This window comes from Balaenoptera ricei, chromosome 8, assembly GCF_028023285.1.
Source record: "Balaenoptera ricei isolate mBalRic1 chromosome 8, mBalRic1.hap2, whole genome shotgun sequence".
NCBI lineage: Eukaryota > Metazoa > Chordata > Mammalia > Artiodactyla > Balaenopteridae > Balaenoptera > Balaenoptera ricei.
Window position 1 is genome coordinate 64,908,566 of NC_082646.1, and position 19,473 is coordinate 64,928,038.

General features: G+C 36.1%; 1 protein-coding gene across 2 annotated transcripts; it reads right to left on the reverse strand.

Annotated features, from left to right (window-relative positions):
* Positions 1-3,842: 3,842 nt before the first annotated feature.
* ZNF214 (zinc finger protein 214) lies at positions 3,843-19,347 on the reverse strand. 2 transcript variants are annotated; one of them, XM_059931011.1, is made up of 6 exons: positions 19,265-19,346; positions 18,862-18,948; positions 18,703-18,761; positions 17,981-18,069; positions 6,782-6,943; positions 3,843-5,685 (listed from the first exon to the last, which is right to left on the reverse strand). In XM_059931011.1, the coding sequence occupies exons 3-6, from the start codon at positions 18,717-18,719 to the stop codon at positions 3,995-3,997; spliced, it is 1,959 nt and encodes a 652-aa protein (XP_059786994.1). In that variant the 5' UTR covers positions 18,720-18,761; positions 18,862-18,948; positions 19,265-19,346; the 3' UTR covers positions 3,843-3,994. The 2 variants fall into 2 exon arrangements, with proteins under 2 accessions (XP_059786994.1, XP_059786995.1); XM_059931012.1 differs by lacking the exon at positions 18,862-18,948 and having other exon boundaries at positions 19,265-19,347.
* Positions 19,348-19,473: the final 126 nt, after the last annotated feature.

Here is a 19,473-nt window from a genome sequence, read left to right on the forward strand (position 1 = left end):
TTTTAACACCGTAAGTATATTCTTATTATAACATTCTTGGAAAATATAAGTTTTAATGACTGCATAATATTACATCATGTAGATGAACCATAATTTATATGACCTTTTCCCTATTTAGGGGGGAGGGCAGCATAAAAATATTTCAATAAATATCTTGAACATTTATCTGTGTATGTGTTCTAATGTGGTTCAGAATGCTTGGCCCAGACCCACCACTTTCTGGAGAAACCTATTTGAACGTCAGCCCTTACAACCATGTTATATGCCTTATCACTTCATCCCTGGGCATGTCTGAAAGCACCAGAGTGAACATCTGATACAAAGCTAGCCAATCCAAAGGCTTACCAGTAGCCTATAGTTTGGCCTGGCCTCAAAGACTTGTCAGGAGGTAGTAATTATAAGTTGAGCCAATCATCTTCCCCTACTCAGAAATCTAAACAGAGACCCAGAAGTTACAAGTTAGTGGTGGGCAATAAAATTGAAAAAAATATATTCAAGGATGTGGTGGCAATTATAAGCATGCACAGAGTGAGTAAACAGGAGGTCAATTTGCAGGGAGGAGAGGATAACCAAAGAGAAACAAAAGTTCTTGAAAGAGTAGCCTCCTTGTCTAATGGCTTTCTACAGCAAATTCTCATATTGAAGCTTCCGTCCTTGTGTTTTCTTTTTCTTTTTTGGTGAGATTTTAAAACATAATGTTATATAACTCAGTTTTTATATGAAATAACTTAAGTGGATCTCTGTTCTTTGCAAATAGAACTACCCTAATAACACAACAATGTAAAGCAATTATACTCCATTAAAGATGTTTAAAAAAAAAATGAAGTACCCTAATAGAGTGTAACTCTATTTCCACAGGATATACATCTAGATATGAAATCACTATAGGACAAAGAGTAATAACAATTTTAAGGCTTATAATTGGCCAAATAGCTTTTCCAAAGCATATCAATTTACCCTCAACAAAGGTAGTGTATAAGTATCAATCATTCTGTACTCTCACTGAAAATAGCTATTACAATTTTTGTTAATGATAGTGGTATTTTCATTGCTTTAATCTGTTGACGTCCTTTGCCATTTTTTAAACTAGGTGTCCATCTCTTGTATTAACTTATAAAAGTTCGTAAGTATCCTAATCAGGGCAAATATTTTCCCTGTTGTTGTCTTGACTTCCGTATGTTCTTAACCTATAGTTTAAATTTTTTTAATGTGGTCAAATTCCTAGGTATTTTTTCTGAGTTCTTCCATTTCATCAAACTCTCAAAAAATGCATGTGTCTTTTTAACCATGTAAAAACCCACTTTGGTGAATTTTAAACATTTTATGTTTAAAATGGTAGAACCTCCTCTAAAAGAAAAAAAAGAAAGAAATCTTGTGCTAATCTTGAATGTGAATCAGAAAAGATGGATGGGGTTAACTTGTAGCTTTGTTTTTGATGAACCAGGCTTCATGAAACCATATGGAGGTTCATGGAACACAGCTTGAAAACCTGTGCTTTAATCAATATATATTAGATCAGTATATATGATATAGGTCATGAGACAAAAGCCTAATTTTATTTTTCACACAAGTTAAATAATTTTCTCAGCACCATTTACTGAGTAATCCTTCTATTCATAAATCTTTTATCATATGTAAAGTATTTAAGCATATGTACTTAATGTTTTATATATATATATATGTAATCCATATACTGGTTTATTTTTAAGCTATTTAGTAATAACTGAGCATTCTGAACATTTTTTCAAATGTACAATCAAGTTCTCAATATTTTAACTTCAACATATCATTTATTATATGTTAGGGCAATCTCATTAATCTTTCTTATAATTATCTTTGCTCTTCTCCAATATCTATTTTTCTTAAAAGACTTTAGAATACTTATTTCAATTTCACATCTCATTGGGATTTTGATGAGACTGGAAATAAATCTATAAATTAAGAACATCCCCTCTATACAAGTCCCCTTTTATTTTCAATTAAATGTTGTTTTTCATTATTTTCATTCTACATTTTTGCTATTTGTTCCTTTTAAAGAAATTTTAGTATTTCAAACCCTTTTTTGCACCCATTGTATTTTTCTGATTATTACAAGAGTTTAGGAAACTATTGGTTTTTATATTATTACCCACCTTAATGGGTTTAATTAGTTCATTTTAAATTAACCTTTAAAAGCATATCGTAGGCATGCTTTTGTTTGCCTAATAAACATTTGCCTATTCTTTTATATCAATAAATCAATATTGAGCAATCAATTGAAAATTGGTCAATTGACCAATATCATTTTGCTTTAATCTTTTCTGTTGTAATAGCATATAAGTAAAATTTTAATTCAATCAAGGGTTTTCAAAACTTTTTAAGGGGAGATTTAACCTATTTTGATAAATTTGATTTCCTCTCATCTTGATCCATGTTCTCTAATTTTTTAGATCATCTTCATGTTGTTTTTGTTTTCTGTCTTTTGCTATAGGGACTGAATATTCTTTGCTTTTATCTTCTCTGTTTTGAAAGAAATATGTTTTTAGTTCTTTTAGTTGCAATTTCTAACTTTGTAAAAAAATATTTAGACCTTTATTTCTAGAGTTGTTAAAGTCAAGAAGAAAATGTCATGAATCCATGCAATTTAAGGTCAGAGATGTAGCACACTTTCTTTTGCTGTCCTTCCCTCATTTGGTTGCCAGATTTAGCAAATAAAAACACAGGGTGCTGTTAAGTTTGAATTTATATGAACAAATAATTTCTTAGTATAAGTTCCATGCAATATTTGGGAAATACTTATACTAAAAAATTATCATTGTATATCTGAAAATCAAACCTAACTGGGTGTCCTGGATTTTATCTGATAACCCTACTTTCCCATCCAGACTTTAACATATAATGTTTTTATACTCAACATTTGTATATTAAATATTTTCTTGTACAACTATTTAATATTTTTGAAGTTTTGTAAACAAATTAACAATTATTCAAGACTTAACTGCATGTTTAACTGATTTTAGTGTTTGTTACCAGTTCTTTTACACTATGACTTCCACATTCTTGAGCTCTCTTTAAGAAAGGTACGTATTTGATATGTTTTCTGTTTTCTTGCTTATCTAATTCGTTACCTACAAACGTAAAAGACAATTTAGTTGATAAGATAAACTATGGGCGATAACAGATTTTTCAGTCTCACAATTCTGAAGGTGTTATTCTGTTGTCTTTTGACAATTACTGTTGCAGAGGTCTTTATCCATTTTCCCTCTTTGGTTTTTTAGATAACCAGAATTTTTCCACACCTCCTAGTGTCTGAACCTATGAATAAATGTGGAAAACTGGGAAGGGGAATGGGTGAGAGTGTATTATGGTAACCTCATAGTGCAGCACCCCTGCAACAAAAGGCTGGTTCTTGAGTTTTCTGGGTGACAGAAATAACATCTCTAAGATACCCTATCTTGGATAAGGGTCATACACTGTTTTCCGAATTTACTGGCCCTTTAGTTAATTCTTCAACATTTGAGAACTTGTCTACCAGTTTGAGTTTCAAGTTTTATGTGTTTTCATTTTTTTTCTGTAGCTTCTTAGGGACTTTACAGGTGAGTCAAGATGCTATTTCATTTATAGCTAGCCAATTTCAATTCAAACCAAAATATAAGAAAATGTTTTGAAGTCAGTGAAAATACAAAATTGAACATACAGTATGACTTCATGCACATGAAAATGCACAGGAAAAAAGGCTTAGAATGAAACAGGATGAAAAGTTTTCTTCTTGACTCTTCTATATATTTTATAATGACTATGTATAATATTTATTGTAGAAAAAGAAAATACACTTTAATTTAAAATATCCTCCTAAGGATCTCCTCTTGAAGCAAATGATTCTTAGTAGGAATTAGGAGAAACTATAAATGTTGCTTGGGATTATTTGCGTTATTTATAGAATTTTCTTCCCAGCAGCATTTACTGGGCTTAAGGTGAAGCTTTGATTAAAGCTGTTATAACTAAATGAACAGAATTATAAGGTTTTTCTTCTGCGATTACTATGAAGATGTGAATTCTGATCGAACCCCTTATAATACTCATGGCATTTATGAATTTTTTCTCCCATGTGGACTCTTTGATGAATTCGAAGAGCTGAGCTATGGCTGAAACCCTTACCACACTTAGCACATTGATAAGGCTTCTCTCCTGTGTGGACCCTCTGATGAATGTGAAGATTTGAGCTGTGACTAAAGCCCTTTCCACAATCATCACACTTATAGGGTTTTTCTCCTGTATGGACTCTCTGATGAATGAGAAGATGTGAACGCTGACTGAAGCCCTTCCCACACTGTTCACATTTATAGGGTTTCTCTCCAGTATGTACTCTTTGGTGAGTGTGAAGTTTGGAACTCTTGCTGAAGCCCTTCCCACATTCATGACAAGTATAGGGCTTCTCCCCTGTATGGACCCTCTGATGAATGCGAAGATCTGAGCTGTGACTAAAGTCCTTCCCACAGTCATCACATTTGTAAGGCTTCTCTCCTGTATGCACCCTCTGATGGATTTGAAGATTTGAGCGCTGGGTAAAGCCCTTACCACAGTCATCACATTTATAGGACTTTTCTCCCGTGTGGACTAACTGATGAATTCGAAGATTTGAACTCTGACTGAAGCCCTTACCACACTCATCACACTTATATGGTTTTTCTCCTGTGTGGACTCTCTGATGAACATGAAGTACTGAACTCCGACTAAAACTCTTACCACACTGATCACACTTAAAAGGCTTCTCTCCTATGTGAAGTCTCTGGTGAATGTGAAGTAATGAATTTCTACTGAGGTCCTTATCACACTGCAGTCTATAGAGTTTCTCTTCTGTGTGGACTCTTTGATGACAGTGAAGACTGGAGATCTGACTGAAGCTCTTACTACACACATTACATATATAAGGTACCTCCCCTGGGTGGACTCTCTGATGAAAGTGAACACCGAAGCTCTGACTAAAGTTACTGGCAACTTCATCACATCTGTACAGCTTCTTACCTATGTGGATTCTTGGATGTCTGTATACGTCTGATCTCTGAGTGAAGCATGCTGTGCTGATGGAGCATGGATAGAACTTTTCTCCAAGTTGATTTCTCTTGTGAACACACTGTGAGTTCCAATAATAAATTTCTTTACATTTATTACATCCACAGTATTTCTCTTCCACAGAGCCTTTCAGCAGGTCATTTTGGCATATCTCCCCAATGTACTCTGGAAGGGCTTCCTCTCCTGGGATATAAGGATGCTGACCTATGAGCTTCTGTTCTTTTTCCACAGAGAGATTTTTCGTGGATATGCCAACATGGTATCCGCATCCTTGAAAACCACGTGAATCACTCACATAGATTTCTCTACCATCATCTTCAGTGTGTTTTGTTTCTAAGGATTGACAAGGTATAAACTTTGTATATTTTAAGTTCCTGGGAATTTTGCCTTCAAAAGTCAGTTCATAGTTCCCAAACCCTGGTACTTGTGTGGAGAGTATTAACCATTCTTGACGGTGAGAAAGGTGTTGCTGCTTTAGGTCTTTGGAATCTATACCTTGAACCATTTCCACATAGTTTTGATTATCATATGTCTGAGTGCTGGCATTCCTCCAGCCTTGCCAGCAGGAAAGATGTTCATGTTCAAAATATCTGAATCTTTCTTCTTGGGGTCTGTAGCTCTCTTTCCAGTTTCCTAGAAAAATAAGCAGATAATCCAGTGGTAAGATGAAAGCTGTGCTTAAAAATTTCCAAGTATCTCAATCAACAAGCTCCAGAATTACAGGAATATATGTGTGGGTGCAAGTGGGAAAGAAGTGTTATGACTTAGGCTGCTCCATATTTGGGTGTGGAATTCATTTGTTTGTTCATTCATAGATGTATTCATTCATTCAACAAACATATCTTGAGCATCTACTACTTACCAGGTACTGTTAGAAAAAAAAAAGTCCGACTGGTTTCATGGAAATAGTCTTAAAGACTGAGATTTAATTAGATTACTCTATTTGGGACATTATTATAAGAAATAAAATATTGTTTCTATTTTTCTGTTCTAAAATAGTGTAGTAGATTGTGGGAAAAAACTCTCTACTTTATCTACATCTTTGGGTGTTCCCCTTACACACTGACTCTAGGCTTGGCTATATAATTCGCTTTGGCCACTGGGACAAAAGTGAGACAAGCAGAGATTCGCAAAGTGCTCGTGCATTGGGGCTTGGCCTCTCTTGCTGGTTTTGAAAGTCCTGTGATCACCACCATGTAAATGAGCCTGGGCTGGCCTCCCTGAAGAGAGACATATGGTCAATACATGCCTGTTATAACACTGATACTGACCAACTGCCATTCAGGCTGTCCAGTTTCATCTTAGACCATCCAGCCCCAATCAAGTCACTCCATGATAGAAGATCCATCTAACCAACTATAATCATGAAAAATAAAGTTTGTTTTAAGTCACTAAGTTTGGGGTAGTTTGTTATACAGCAAAAGCTACCTTACAAATAGAACATGAAGAGAGAACAAATTGAGGACTGCACAAAATTATGGGCGGAAATCTGTGCTTTAAGTGTAATCCAGAAAATAAATAAGAATCACAAATACCTATTAATTACATAGCCAAAATGTTTTGGAAGATATCTTGCTTTCTTTATCTTCTATTTGTCATGTGATTTAAGACCCATTTTTGAGACTGTTTCTTCTACCTCAATACAGCACCCTAATAAAGAACCAAAATACTCAACAAAACTGGTCCCAGAAGAAACTAACCTTATCCCCTAAGAGTTGGGATAATTTACCTACTGACATGACATTTGTGTAGTTCTCCCACATGACCTCTCTGTAGAGCTTTTTTTGAGAAGAATCCAAGAATTTCCACTCCTCCCAAGTAAAATTAACAGTCACATCTTCAAATGTTACTGCCATCTGGTCGAAGATCAGGCTTTCCCGGAAGAAGAAATCTAAGTGAGAAGATGGACAAAGAAAAAGACATTCAGCAGGTAACATAAGTGGTAAACCAGAAAGAAAAAGAAATAACTCCAATAATGAAGAAAAACAAGAAAGGTAAGAGGAGACATAATAAGAGGTCAAGTAGTTAAATAATGTATCCAATCATTGAACACCATCACCATCATAAGAAACATTTTTATAGCATTTGTCTGCTAACCACTGGGCCAAGTAAGTACTTCACATATATTTCAAGTAATCCTCACAGCAATCCTATGTTGTAGATACTATTATTATCCTCATTTTACACATTAGTAATAATGGTTGAAAAAGATTAATTCCCAAGGTCATGGACCTGGAGGTACTGCAGCTAGGACCCAGGTCTACATACTTTGGACCAGAACTATTTGCCAACTGTAACGATATTGCTTCATGTTGCTTATATTGCTTCATGTTGCTTATATTATTGCTTCATGATTGATCATTTTAACTTCCCACTGTGAGATGAGGAATTAGATTACCACCCGTACCTCCACTCCTCATCCTCCTATAGCATTATCACTAATTTTCTGGTTAAATCAATAAGCAGTGCTTATATAATTTTGAATATGATTATATACTGATTTTTTGTGGGGGGGAATTACCTGTTTAATTTTTACTTAATAAATTTACTGTCCTCAATTTTTTGATTTTTCAAAAGGCTTTATATAATCTATTTTATCAAGTGTCTCATCCCCTCGCCCAACCCTTTTATTTTGGAAAAGTCCATCATCCTGCTCCAGTCAGGGCCGACTACTCTTTAGTGCTCCATTTCAAGATCATATGACTCTTCTTCTTTTGTGATTTACTCCATTAATTGGGAGGCACATAACAACATGAGTTCAATCAAGCCTGTGAATGTTAAGCCTATGGCCATCGAAAAAAGCAAAGGTGAGAAACAGACAGAGGTTTTCTTCAAAGGAGAATATCCAAACACGGTTACTAGGAAAGATTCCCAGGAATCATTTGAATCACTGTATGCCTTAAGTCTTTATTACTATCCCTCATAAGTGGCTGGGTGTAGAATTCGAGAGTGAAAAGAATTTTTCTCAAAACTGCTTCACTGTTTATAAGCTTTTAGTGTTGCTAAGACTGATTTAAAGAACAAACTGTAATTCCTTTGTGGGCAACGTTTTCTTTCCTCTCTGGAAATATTTTAGGGTCTTCTTTTGTGGCTGGCCCTCTGCCCCAAATGGTGTATGGATTTGAGCCTCTCCAAAGTTCACAGGGCTCATCAGTTCCTTTCTTGTCTGTATTACCCTGCTGAGTATTCTAGGATGTAACATCTTCAGCCCTATGTAGCTCTTACCACTATTCCTACTGTTGCCATCCAGGTTTTTGTTGAAATTTCTCATTTGCTGACGGCTCTTCGGCTTCATCATTGTAAGTTCATAAATTTCTTGGTTTTTTATTATATATACGCAGTTTTAGAAAGTAGAAGAGATAAATGCATGTATTCTAACTGTCTAAAAATATTTCAGTAGAAAGAATAGATCATAAGTAGGTTATGTGACAAATTCATTTTATTTCTTTGATGACACATTCTCAATTGTAAAGTTCAATTTAAAATGTTCAGTAAATACTAAGAATAAAAGAAATAGTACTTTTGGACTTCCCTGGTGGCGCAGTGGTTGGGAGTCCTCCTGCCAGAGCAGGGGACACAGGTTCGAGCCTTGGTCCGGGAGGATCCCACATGCCGCGGAGCAGCTAAGCCCACAAGCCACAACTACTGAAGCCCACGTGCCTAGAGCCCATGCTCCGCAACAAGAGAAGCCACTGCAATGAGAAGCCTGTGCTCCGCAACGAAGAGTAGCCCCCGCTCACCACAACTAGAGAAAGCCCGCGCGCAGCAACGAAGACCCAATGCAGCCAAAGATAAATAAATAAATAAATTTATATTTTAAAAAAAGGGAGAGATAGTACTTTTAAGGAGATTACAATAAAATGGAAGGAAACTAGACTATCATCATCATCATACAAATATAATCATAGCAGCAGCTAAATATTATCTAGCAGTTATGTGAAGAAGGCTTTGTTATCTCGTTTACCATCACAACAATCCAGTAAGGTATTATTATCAACACTAAAGGAATGAGGAAACTAACATTTAGCAAGATTAAGTAACTTTTACAAGGTCATGTAGTTACAAAGTAGTGGTTTTTAAACCCAGGCCTACCTACTAAGTGAAAGTGAGAAAAGTTAAAAACAACTTGTGAAGGGTTGTAAATCAAGATTTCCACGTACAGCCATATTGTGTTAATACATAAGGGCAAAAGGAAGATGTACTGAAATATTCAAGGAAACAGCTACTGTTTCCCAAATTAAATAAAAATCCACGCCTAAAAAATGAAACATTAATTAGAAATACGAATTCAAGAATGAGAAAATTCAGTGCTGTTTATTTTTAAATGTTTATAAATGTTAAAAACTATAAAGATAGTAAGTCTACTTTAACACATATGAATGGATAAATCAAATAAGAAAACTGGGATCCTCAGAAGCTGAAAACCTGGTGTCAGTGTAAAAAATAAATGAACTCGCTGGTGCTTCATTTTTTAAAAAGTACGGTAAATAAAACCCAGTCTGTTGTTATTGCTTTTGATTGTCATTTTAACAAAGATTTAGGAATTTATTTTTAAAAATATACTAGACATTAAGAGCCTAGTTTTTTTTTTTTTTTTTTACTGAAAGTAAGTTCATAAAAATTATAACAATGCCGAAGTAATATAAGTAAAAATTAAGTCTACCCTCCCCAAATAATTTAAGAAATAACCACTATAGTTTTCACTGTGTCCTTTCGGACCTTTTTTCATACATACATACCCCACTAATGTTTTTTTCATAACACAGACATGATAATTCTGCAGTCTGCTTTTTTCATATAATATATAGTATACAACTTACCGTTTCAGTACATATAGGCCTATGTTATTCGTGGTGACTTTAAAATATGTCCAGAAATTATTTGATACGTTTCCCTTCAAAAGGTGGGACCTAATTCCCCACCCCTTGAATGTGGCCTGGGTTAGGGACTTACTTCTGATGAACAGGAAAAAAAAGCAGAAGGGGAAGCAATGGTATGCAGCTTTCAAGACTAGCTCATAAAAGGCACTGCAGCTTCCTCCATGCTTTTTTTCTTGGATCAGTCACTCTGGGAGAAGCTATCTAACACACTGTATGAATAGTTAGGCAGCCCTGTAGAGAGGCCCATGTGGTGAGGAACTGAGGCCTTCTGTCCTCAGTGAGAAATGAGGCATCTGCCAACAGCCATGTGAGTGAACCATCTTAGAAGTGGATCCTCCAGCCCCAGTGAAGGCTTCCAATGAACGGTAGTCCTGCTGACAACTTGACTGCAACCTCGTGTGAAACCCTGAGCCAGAACCACACTGCTATACTGTTCCCAGATTCCTGACCCTTAGAAACTGAGATAATAAATGTTTGTTATTTTAAGCTGCTACATATAATTTATTATGCAGAAGTAGATGGTTAATGTATTGTTGTAAAAGTTGCATAGCATTTCATGTTATGATGTTCCAAAATTTAACTGTTCCCATACTGATGAAGATTATTTCCAGTTTTCTGGCTATCATAATACAGCAGTGAACAACTCTCTTAAATACATCATTGAACACTCGTAATATTTCTAGAAGATACATTTCCAGAATTAGAACCACCAGGCATGTGCATTTCAGTCTACTAAAAAAACACTGTAAAACTTTGAAAATATTTTTAAAAATTTGTTACAAATATTTTCCCCCACTAGAAAGTTAAAAGCGGAATACCTACATTCAAAATTAGTAGGTACAAGTCTATAGAGGAAAAAAAGAATTATAGAAAGCATAAATTAAGATGGCAAGTACAATTATTAATAGACAAAAGGATACTAAAACAGTTTTAAAATATAGAGGCATATTGCTTAGAAGAGACACTCCAAACTACTGAATTCTAGAAGATTAAAAATGAAAAGACAGGCTAATCTATAACAGAAAAATGTAGACAAAAATAAAGTAGGTTTTGCAATATTAATATTACATAAGGTAAAATCAAAGGAAAAAGTATTACCCTAGATTAACAGAGTAATTTTATAAGAAATGAAATTATTGCTCTTGGTGTACCACCCATCAGAATTAAGATTTTGTCAGAATTGCTCCAAGACTGTATATCAGAAGGTGGGGGGGTGAGGGGAGATGGGGACCATATGATAGCAAAAATAACAGTAATTATAATAAATGTGAATAGCTTAATCTCACAGATTAAAAGACACAGATTTGTAGGTTAAAAAAATAAGATTCAACATGTGGTTTAGAAGAGACACACTAAAAAGAAAAAAACATAGGAATAAAAGGATGGAAAAACATATTCCACACAAATATGAGCCAAAAGAAAGCTGTAATAACAAACTTAACTTCAGCTGAGATAAAATTTATGGCAAAAAATTTGTAACTATGTGTGGTGATGGATGTTAACTAGATGTATTGTGGTGATCATTTTACAATGTATACAAACATAGAATCATGTTGTATACCTGAAACTAATATGTCAGTTATATCCCAATAAAAAATTTATGGCAAAAATATAAGGGACAAAAACACAGTTTTTTTTCTGTATTAGTAAATAAATAGTAAGACCAAAAAATATCCATTATAATTAAACTGCACCCACAAATAAAATTTCAAAATGTATTAAGTAACAACTATCGTAAGTTTAAGGAGATATAATATATACACCATTGATTGTAATTATAGATATTAATACAATCCTCTCAGAAAATGACAGATCAAGCAAAACCAAAGAACTCAACAATATAAAGACTAAACAGTACAATTAATACTAGAGTTATTTTATCTGTGTTGAATTCTATACTCCCAAAACACTAAATACACATTATTTTCATGAACCCACAGTACTGTTACAAGATTGACCATGTATTGGTCTATAAAAGAAATCTCAATAAATTCCAAATTATCAACATAATGCAGAATACATTCTCTAGGTACAAGGTAATAAAATTAGGAACTATTAACAATGGAATTTAAAAATCCACACTTCTGGAACCCAAGTAACATATTAAATAGCCCTTAAATTTAAAAGGAAAATATAATGATAATTAAGAAAATTTGAATTGAATAATAATAATTACACATCAAAATTTTCAAGACCCAGATAAATAAGTACTAAAAGGAAATAAGAATGGCTACATATAATCAACCTAAGCATTCAACTCAGAAACTCAGAAAACAAAAACCCTCCCCCTCTAAAAAAAAGAGCAAACTTCAAAAAAGAAGGATAAAGCTGAAAGTCAAAGAGGCAATAAACAAATAGATGATGTGGAAATGCATAAAGCCAAAAGATGCTCTTAAAAATTTAATAAGTCAGATCTCTGCAAGTCTAATTTTTTTTTGAAAAGATGATTATAAACAAAATTCTGGACAAAATGAGGAAATAACCACAGACATAAGACTTAAAATACAAGAGCATTATGAACTATATGCAAATACACTTGAACATCTATATAAAAGGACAAATTCCTAGTAAAGTACACAATGCCAATATAAAATGCCAAAATAGATTTTAAGAGTAATATAAAATTACAGACCAGTAAGTATTAAAGGAAACTGAAATGGCAGCCAAGATTCTTTCTCCCTCCCCCAAAATCAAAGGCCCAAAGAGTTTTACAGTTGAGTTCTAGCAAATGTTCAATTAACAGTTAATTACTATTACAATCAAATTGTTTTAGAAAATAGAAGGTGAAAATTACTAGCTCATTATATGGCCAGTGTAATATTGATTACAAGACCTGGTAAGAACAATACAAAAGAAAACTATAGGCCCATTTTTAAGTTTGATAGATATGTAAAAAATCCTAAATAGATATTAGCTAATTGAATTCAGATATGTATGAAAAAATGATAAAGCATAATTTATAACAGGAATGGAGGACAGTTCAACATGAGAAAATTAATCAACATAATTCACTATACTAATAGACTACAGAAGAAAACCACAATTATCTCAACTGATGCAGAAAAATTGTGTGATAAAGATCATAATGTTCACTGCCTATAAAGGTCTTAAAAAAACTTTTAGCCAACTAGAAATAAAAAGAAACTACCTAAATTGGTAAAGGTTATATATTGATACTAAGAATCTACATCAAACATTAAGCTTAATGGAGAAATTTTATATGTATTCCCTTTATGATGGTAACAAGATAAGAATGCCCACCATCACCACTGCTTTCAAAATAGTACTAAGGGTTCTGACAAATACTATAAGAAAAGAAAAAGAAATAAGAAGCATAAGGATTAGAAGAAAAAACATAAAATGTCATTATTTGCATATGTTATGGCAATCTACCTAGAAAAACAAGAGTATGTGGATAAACCATAAACTGATGAAAAAGCTCAGCAAAATTACCAGACACAATAAAACAAAAGCATCATGGTATCAGCAATCAACTACCAGAAAACAAGATATCATTCACAACAGCAAAAAAACCCAAAAAACCAAAAAAACAACTATCTTATAAAAAGATAGTTTTATCTTTGAAGACAACTTTCAAATTCCAATAAAGTAGAAAAAAGATTATCTGAATAAAGGGAGAAGCATGCCTCCATGTTCTTGGATGAGATGACTCAAATTCAATATACCTCCAGTCAAATTTCTAGCTGGATTTTTTGAGGAACATGATATACTTTTTTTCCCTAAAATTTATAGGGAGGGAAAAGAAGTCCATAAAGACTTAAGTAAACCAAGCAGGAAGACTTGTTCTACTAGATACTGACATACCACCAAACTACAATAGTAAAATCAGAACAAATAGACCAGTAGAACAGAATTGAGGACTCAGAGCCTAAGCAATGTACTTGTTTATATATGAAAACTTACTAACAATAAAGATGGCATTAAAAATCAAAGAAAAAAGAATGGATTATTTATACTAGATGGTGGTGTGAAACTGATTAACTATATGAGAAAAAATAAAGCTGGATTCCAACTTGATATCATATACAATGGGACACTAGATGGATTAAACACTTAAATGTTAAAGGGAAAGTTATAGAGTTAGTAAAAGAAAATGTTAGGATTGAAAAACATTTACCATTGTTAAATGAATCCAAGGACCAGTTCTTTGGGGGGAAAATATTAACAATAAAATAAATCAATCCCTGACTAGCTATAAAAGAAAAGAAAAAGGGGTGGGCACAAACAGAAAAAAGTTAGAAATGAGATTAGTGAAAAAGCAACAGATAAAAATTTAATTGAACATTAGGTGGGCACTTTCCACCATTCTTTAGAACATAAATCTGAAAATCTGAAGGGGAAATGTATTTTTTCCTAGAAAACCATTTGATATAGCCCCAAGAAAAGGGAAAAATACTGAACAGATCAGATATTTTGAAAGAAACTGGTCAAGTTATCAAAGAAATATGACCTTCACAATAACAACCCAAAAGTTTCCTTAAATGAATTCTTTCAGATTTGCAAAGAACAGATTATGTGATTCTATTAAACTATTCCAAGGCATATAAAAGAATTATCAAAAATTTTAAGAAACTCAGGAAAACACTGAGACAGCAAAATCAGAAAACTACAGATCTATATTACTAATGAATATTGACATAAACTTCAGAAATAAAGTAATATATAAGGCCAATAAAATGCAGCAACACCTGTATTTATAATCTACTGCCACACAACTAGTTACTTCAAAACTGAGTGGCTTAAAACAATAATTATTATCTTTCATGGTTTCTCTGGGTCAGAAATTCAGGGGTAGCTTGGCTGGGCAGTTCTGGTTTGGACCTCTCATGAGAGTGATGTTGAGCTGTCAGCTAGCGCTGCAGTCACCTAAAAGGCTTGACTGGGCTGCAGGATTCACTCCCAGGGTGGCTCACTCCCAGGGTGGCTCACTCACATGGCTGGCAGGGTGGTTGTGACAGTTGATGGAAGGTGGAAGGTCTCAGTTTCTTTCTACTTGGTCCTTTCATGTGGCCTGGGCTACCTCTCAACATGGTGGCAAGTTTCTTGAGAGAGACAGGCAAGCAAAAGCTGCATCCTATTAATGACTTAGCGTGGGAAGTCACATAGCATCACTTCTGCTGTACTCCATTGGCTGAGGCAAACACATGCCCCCAGCCAGATTTGAGAAAAGGGGACACAGATGACACCTTTCAGTGGGAAGAGTGAAAGTCACATTGTAAGATGAACATGAAGGATAGGATGAATTATAGGTATGACTATCTTTGGAAAACGTAAGCTGCTATAATACCAAAGTATATTATAGCATGATGAAATGGTGGCTAATTCCAAAAGGCAAAGGAAGGTTCATAAGAGAAAATCTATTAACTATAAGCCATCATAATAATGTCAAATAAGAAAAGCCATATAATTATTTTAATCAATGCCTAAAAGATCTCTCTTAAAATTCCACAAATGGGACCTAATGAAACTTAAAAGCTTTTGCACAGCAAAGGAAACCATAAACAAGACAAAAAGACAACCCTCAGAATGGGAGAAAATATTTGCAAATGAAGCAACTGACAAAGGATTAATCTCCAAAACATACAAGCAACTCATGCAGCTCAATATCAAAAAAACAAACAACCCAATCCAAAAATGGGCAGAAGACCTAAATAGACATTTCTCCAAAGAAAATATACAGATTGCCAACAAACACATGAACGGATGCTCAACATCATTAATCATTAGAGAAATGCAAATCAAAACTACAATGAGATATGATCTCACACCGGTCAGAATGGCCATCATCAAAAAATCTGCAAACAATAAATGCTGAAGAGGGTGTGGAGAAAAGAGAACCCTCTTGCACTGTTGGTGGGAATGTAAATTGATACAACCACTATGGAGAACAGTATGGAGGTTCCCTAAAAAACTAAAAATAGAACTACCATATGACCCAGCAATCCCACTACTGGCTTATACCCTGAGAAAACCATAATTCAAAAAGAGTCATATACCAAAATGTTCATTGCAGCTCTATTTACAATAGCCAGGACATGGAAGCAACCTAAGTGTCCATCAACAGATGAATGGATAAAGAAGATATGGCAAATATATACAATGGAATATTACTCAGCCACAAAAAGGAACGAAACTGAGTTATTTGTAGTGAGGTGGATGGACCTAGAGACTGTCATACAGAGTGAAGTAAGTCAGAAAGAGAAAAACAAATACCGTATGCTAACATATATATGGAATCTAAAAAAAAAAAAGAAAACGGTCAGAAGAACCTAGGGGCAAGACTGGAATAAATATGCAGACTTACTAGAGAATGGACTTGAGGACACAGGGAGGGGGAAGGGTAAGCTGGGACGAAGTGAGACAGTGGCATGGACATATATACACTACCAAATGTAAAATAGATAGCTAGTGGGAAGCAGCCGCATAGCACAGGGAGATCAGCTCGGTGCTTTGTGACCACCTAGAGGGGTGGGATAGGGAGGGTGGGGTGGAGGGAGATGCAAGAGGGAAGAGATATGGGGACATATGTATATGTATAACTGATTCACTTTGTTATAAAGCAGAAACTGACACACCATTGTAAAGCAATTATACTCTAATAAAGATGTTAAAAAAAAAACAACTCATGCTATCCAAACATACTTGGAAAAATGTCCACTTCATATGTTAAATGAAAAAATTAAACATATAACAGCCATTCATACATTCAACAAATATTCATTGAGTGCTCACTATATGCCAGGCATAGTTCTATATACTAGGAACATTCCCTGCCCTCATGGAGCCTATCTGTCATGATTCAAATTTTTTTATATATACTAATCTCTTTATATATGTATCTTAAATTTATGTTTGCATATTTGTACATATGTGTATGTGTATGTATGCATACATACTAGTATTTGTATGGATTAGTGAGTATGTATGTATATTATTAAATAAAAGACTCTAAATATTGATAAATACATCAAAATGTCAATAATGGCTGTCTCTGGTTGATGTGCCGTGGACTCTGAGTGGTACACAAGAATAAGTAACCAGTTAAACATTAATTGCCCTCCAGAGTATGGCCTTACCTTATACATTCATACTTACGTCTCTACTGCAACTAGCTCAGTTTCCTTATTTGTCCCTTTATATTCTGCCTGAGACTAAATGATGGTCTTCCTGTCTGGAAAGATATCTTCCAATTCATAGTAATTATTCAAATCTGAGTTCCTGTTCCTGTCTTTTACTTAAAAGTGCCACTCGGGCTTCCCAGGTGGCGCAGTGGTTGAGAATCTGCCTGCCAATGCAGGGGACACGGGTTCGAGCCCTGGTCTGGGAAGATCCCACGTGCCGCGGAGCAGCTGGGCCCGTGAGCCACAGATACTGAGCCTGCGCATCTGGAGCCTGTGCTCCGCAGCCAGAGAGGCTGCGATAGTGAGAGGCCCGCGCACCGCGATGAAGAGTGGCCCCCGCTCGCCGCAACTAGAGAAAGCCCTCGCACAGCAACGAAGACCCAACACAGCAAAAATAAATAAATAAATAAAAATAAATAAAGAACTGTCTCACATCCCTCCCTCTCCAAGGCTGAGAAGGTCCTTGGGCCTAGGAAGACAGAAAAAAAAGACAAATATGCCAAAAAAAAAAAAAAAGTGCCACTCATTCCAGCACTGTTTAATGTATGATAACTTTAGAAATTCTTATTAACCTCAGTGATTTGTTTCTCCAAGGTTAAGGAAAGACATTTTTGTATTTATTCATCTCGGGTCATCAAAAACAGTATGAATTATATAGTAGGCTTGAATGACTGGCTGACTGAATGAGTAATTGCTGGGAAAAGACACTGGGCAGGAGGCAGGAGGCAGGAGGCAGGAGGCAGGAGGCAGGGGCTTGCTGCATAGGAGGCTTGAAAGCTTCTCAGGCAAAGAGGAATATGTTCTATTCAGTCTGGTCCATCCATCCCCGTGGCCACCTCCACTACTCCCACTATCCATGGAGAAGTCTGGGGCATTTTATAAATGAGAAAAGACAATCCGACTCACCTGGGATCAGACTGTGAGGGAAACAGTGAACATTCCTTCCTCCTTCGTGCTCCTTTTTGGGGGAAGGGTGGAGTGTTGAGAAGGCTGAGCTGAGGGAGAAGAAAGGAGGAATGAACGACTGGGCATGACTTGAAATTCCCAAACTCACTACAATCCCCACGTACTAACTGAGTGTGACCCCCCAAATCTCCCAGACAGAGGTCAGAAAGAGCCCAAGAACATTTCTGTTCCCTTTCAAGCACCCGAAAGGAGAGCTGTACGAACTGGCACTCAGGACCTTATTTCTGACCATCTAGAAAAGTACAATTCTAGTTTGGGCATGAAAACACAGAATTTGATCTCACAGTTTAGTCCCTCCAGGAATGCAGATGCTTTCTATGTAATTTAACCTCTCTGAGCCTCAAAATTTTCCTAGTTTATATTAACAAGAACAATTTTTTAAAAAGATTGGAAAAACAGCACACTTAAATAGTTCTTTCTAAAAGTATATTTTTAAAATCTTGTTCAATCAGTTAAGTAGAAAGGTAAATTCCATCACCCTCTCCTACTTCTTACAACATAAATACTGGATTTACTATTAGATCAGAGTACAGAGTCTTAGCAAAAGATCCCAGATCTAGGGCCCCCAGGACATGATAATAGTCTCAACTCTGTCACCAACCACTTGTAGAACTTCGAAAAAGACCAAACTTCTAGACCTCGTAGGGCCTCACTTTCCTCACCTGTAAAATGGGGGCATGAGTCTTTGCCACCCTGGTCCTCCCTTGCTGATCACAGGTTCCTGTGGAAAATGATAAACAGTTAAGAGCCCTCTTTCCCTAGAGAGAAAAATGCTTCATGGTGTCTCAGGAGCAGGACAGGTTTGGGCTCCCACTACGCACCAAGGGCCGCCAGAGTTTTACATATGAAGCTCCGGGTTCAGACGTACAAACGGTTCTCGCGGAGCTGGATCCCGGCGGCCTCGGCTCCTGTCGCGGAAACACGCGCGGCCTCCGTTCCACATCCAGGCCTCCGTTCCCCAACCAGACCTCCGCCCCAGCACCTCTCGGCCCCAAGCACCCCGGCCCCAGGGCCCAAGCTGCCTGTGCCTCCTCTCTCCTTCCCCTTCTTCAGTTTAAACGTGGGGCGGGCAGCTGTGAAGACACCTACACTGGTGTCCGAGATTTCTAAGCCGGAGAGGTTTCTCGGCCCCCGGCCCTCCCTCTTCTGCCTCTCTTCCTGCCACAGCTCTCCCCGCCCTTGTCCGCTTCTGGCTCGGTGCTCCCGAAAGTCCGCGTCACTTACGGAGCCTCTGGAGGGGGACGGGGACCGGCCCAAATACTCGTCTAAATAAACAATGGCCGCAGCCCCGCTTGACCAAAACCGAAGCCCCAGGCCTAGGAGTAGACACTCGGAGCGTTCCCATGGAGACGGGAGGAGGCGGGGCGGGAAAGGAAAACGCCGGAGGACGTGGCTCCTGATTGGCCAGAAAGAAGGAGGTGAGACCCGGCCTT

Coding starts and splice junctions, on each gene's coding strand:
- ZNF214 (XM_059931012.1), bottom strand. Junction 6,944..17,980: donor CCCTCACAGTCTGATCCCAG/GTGAGTCGGATT, acceptor CTTCTCACTTAG/ATTTCTTCTTCCGGGAAAGC. Junction 5,686..6,781: donor CACAAATGTCATGTCAGTAG/GTAAATTATCCC, acceptor TTATTTTTCTAG/GAAACTGGAAAGAGAGCTAC.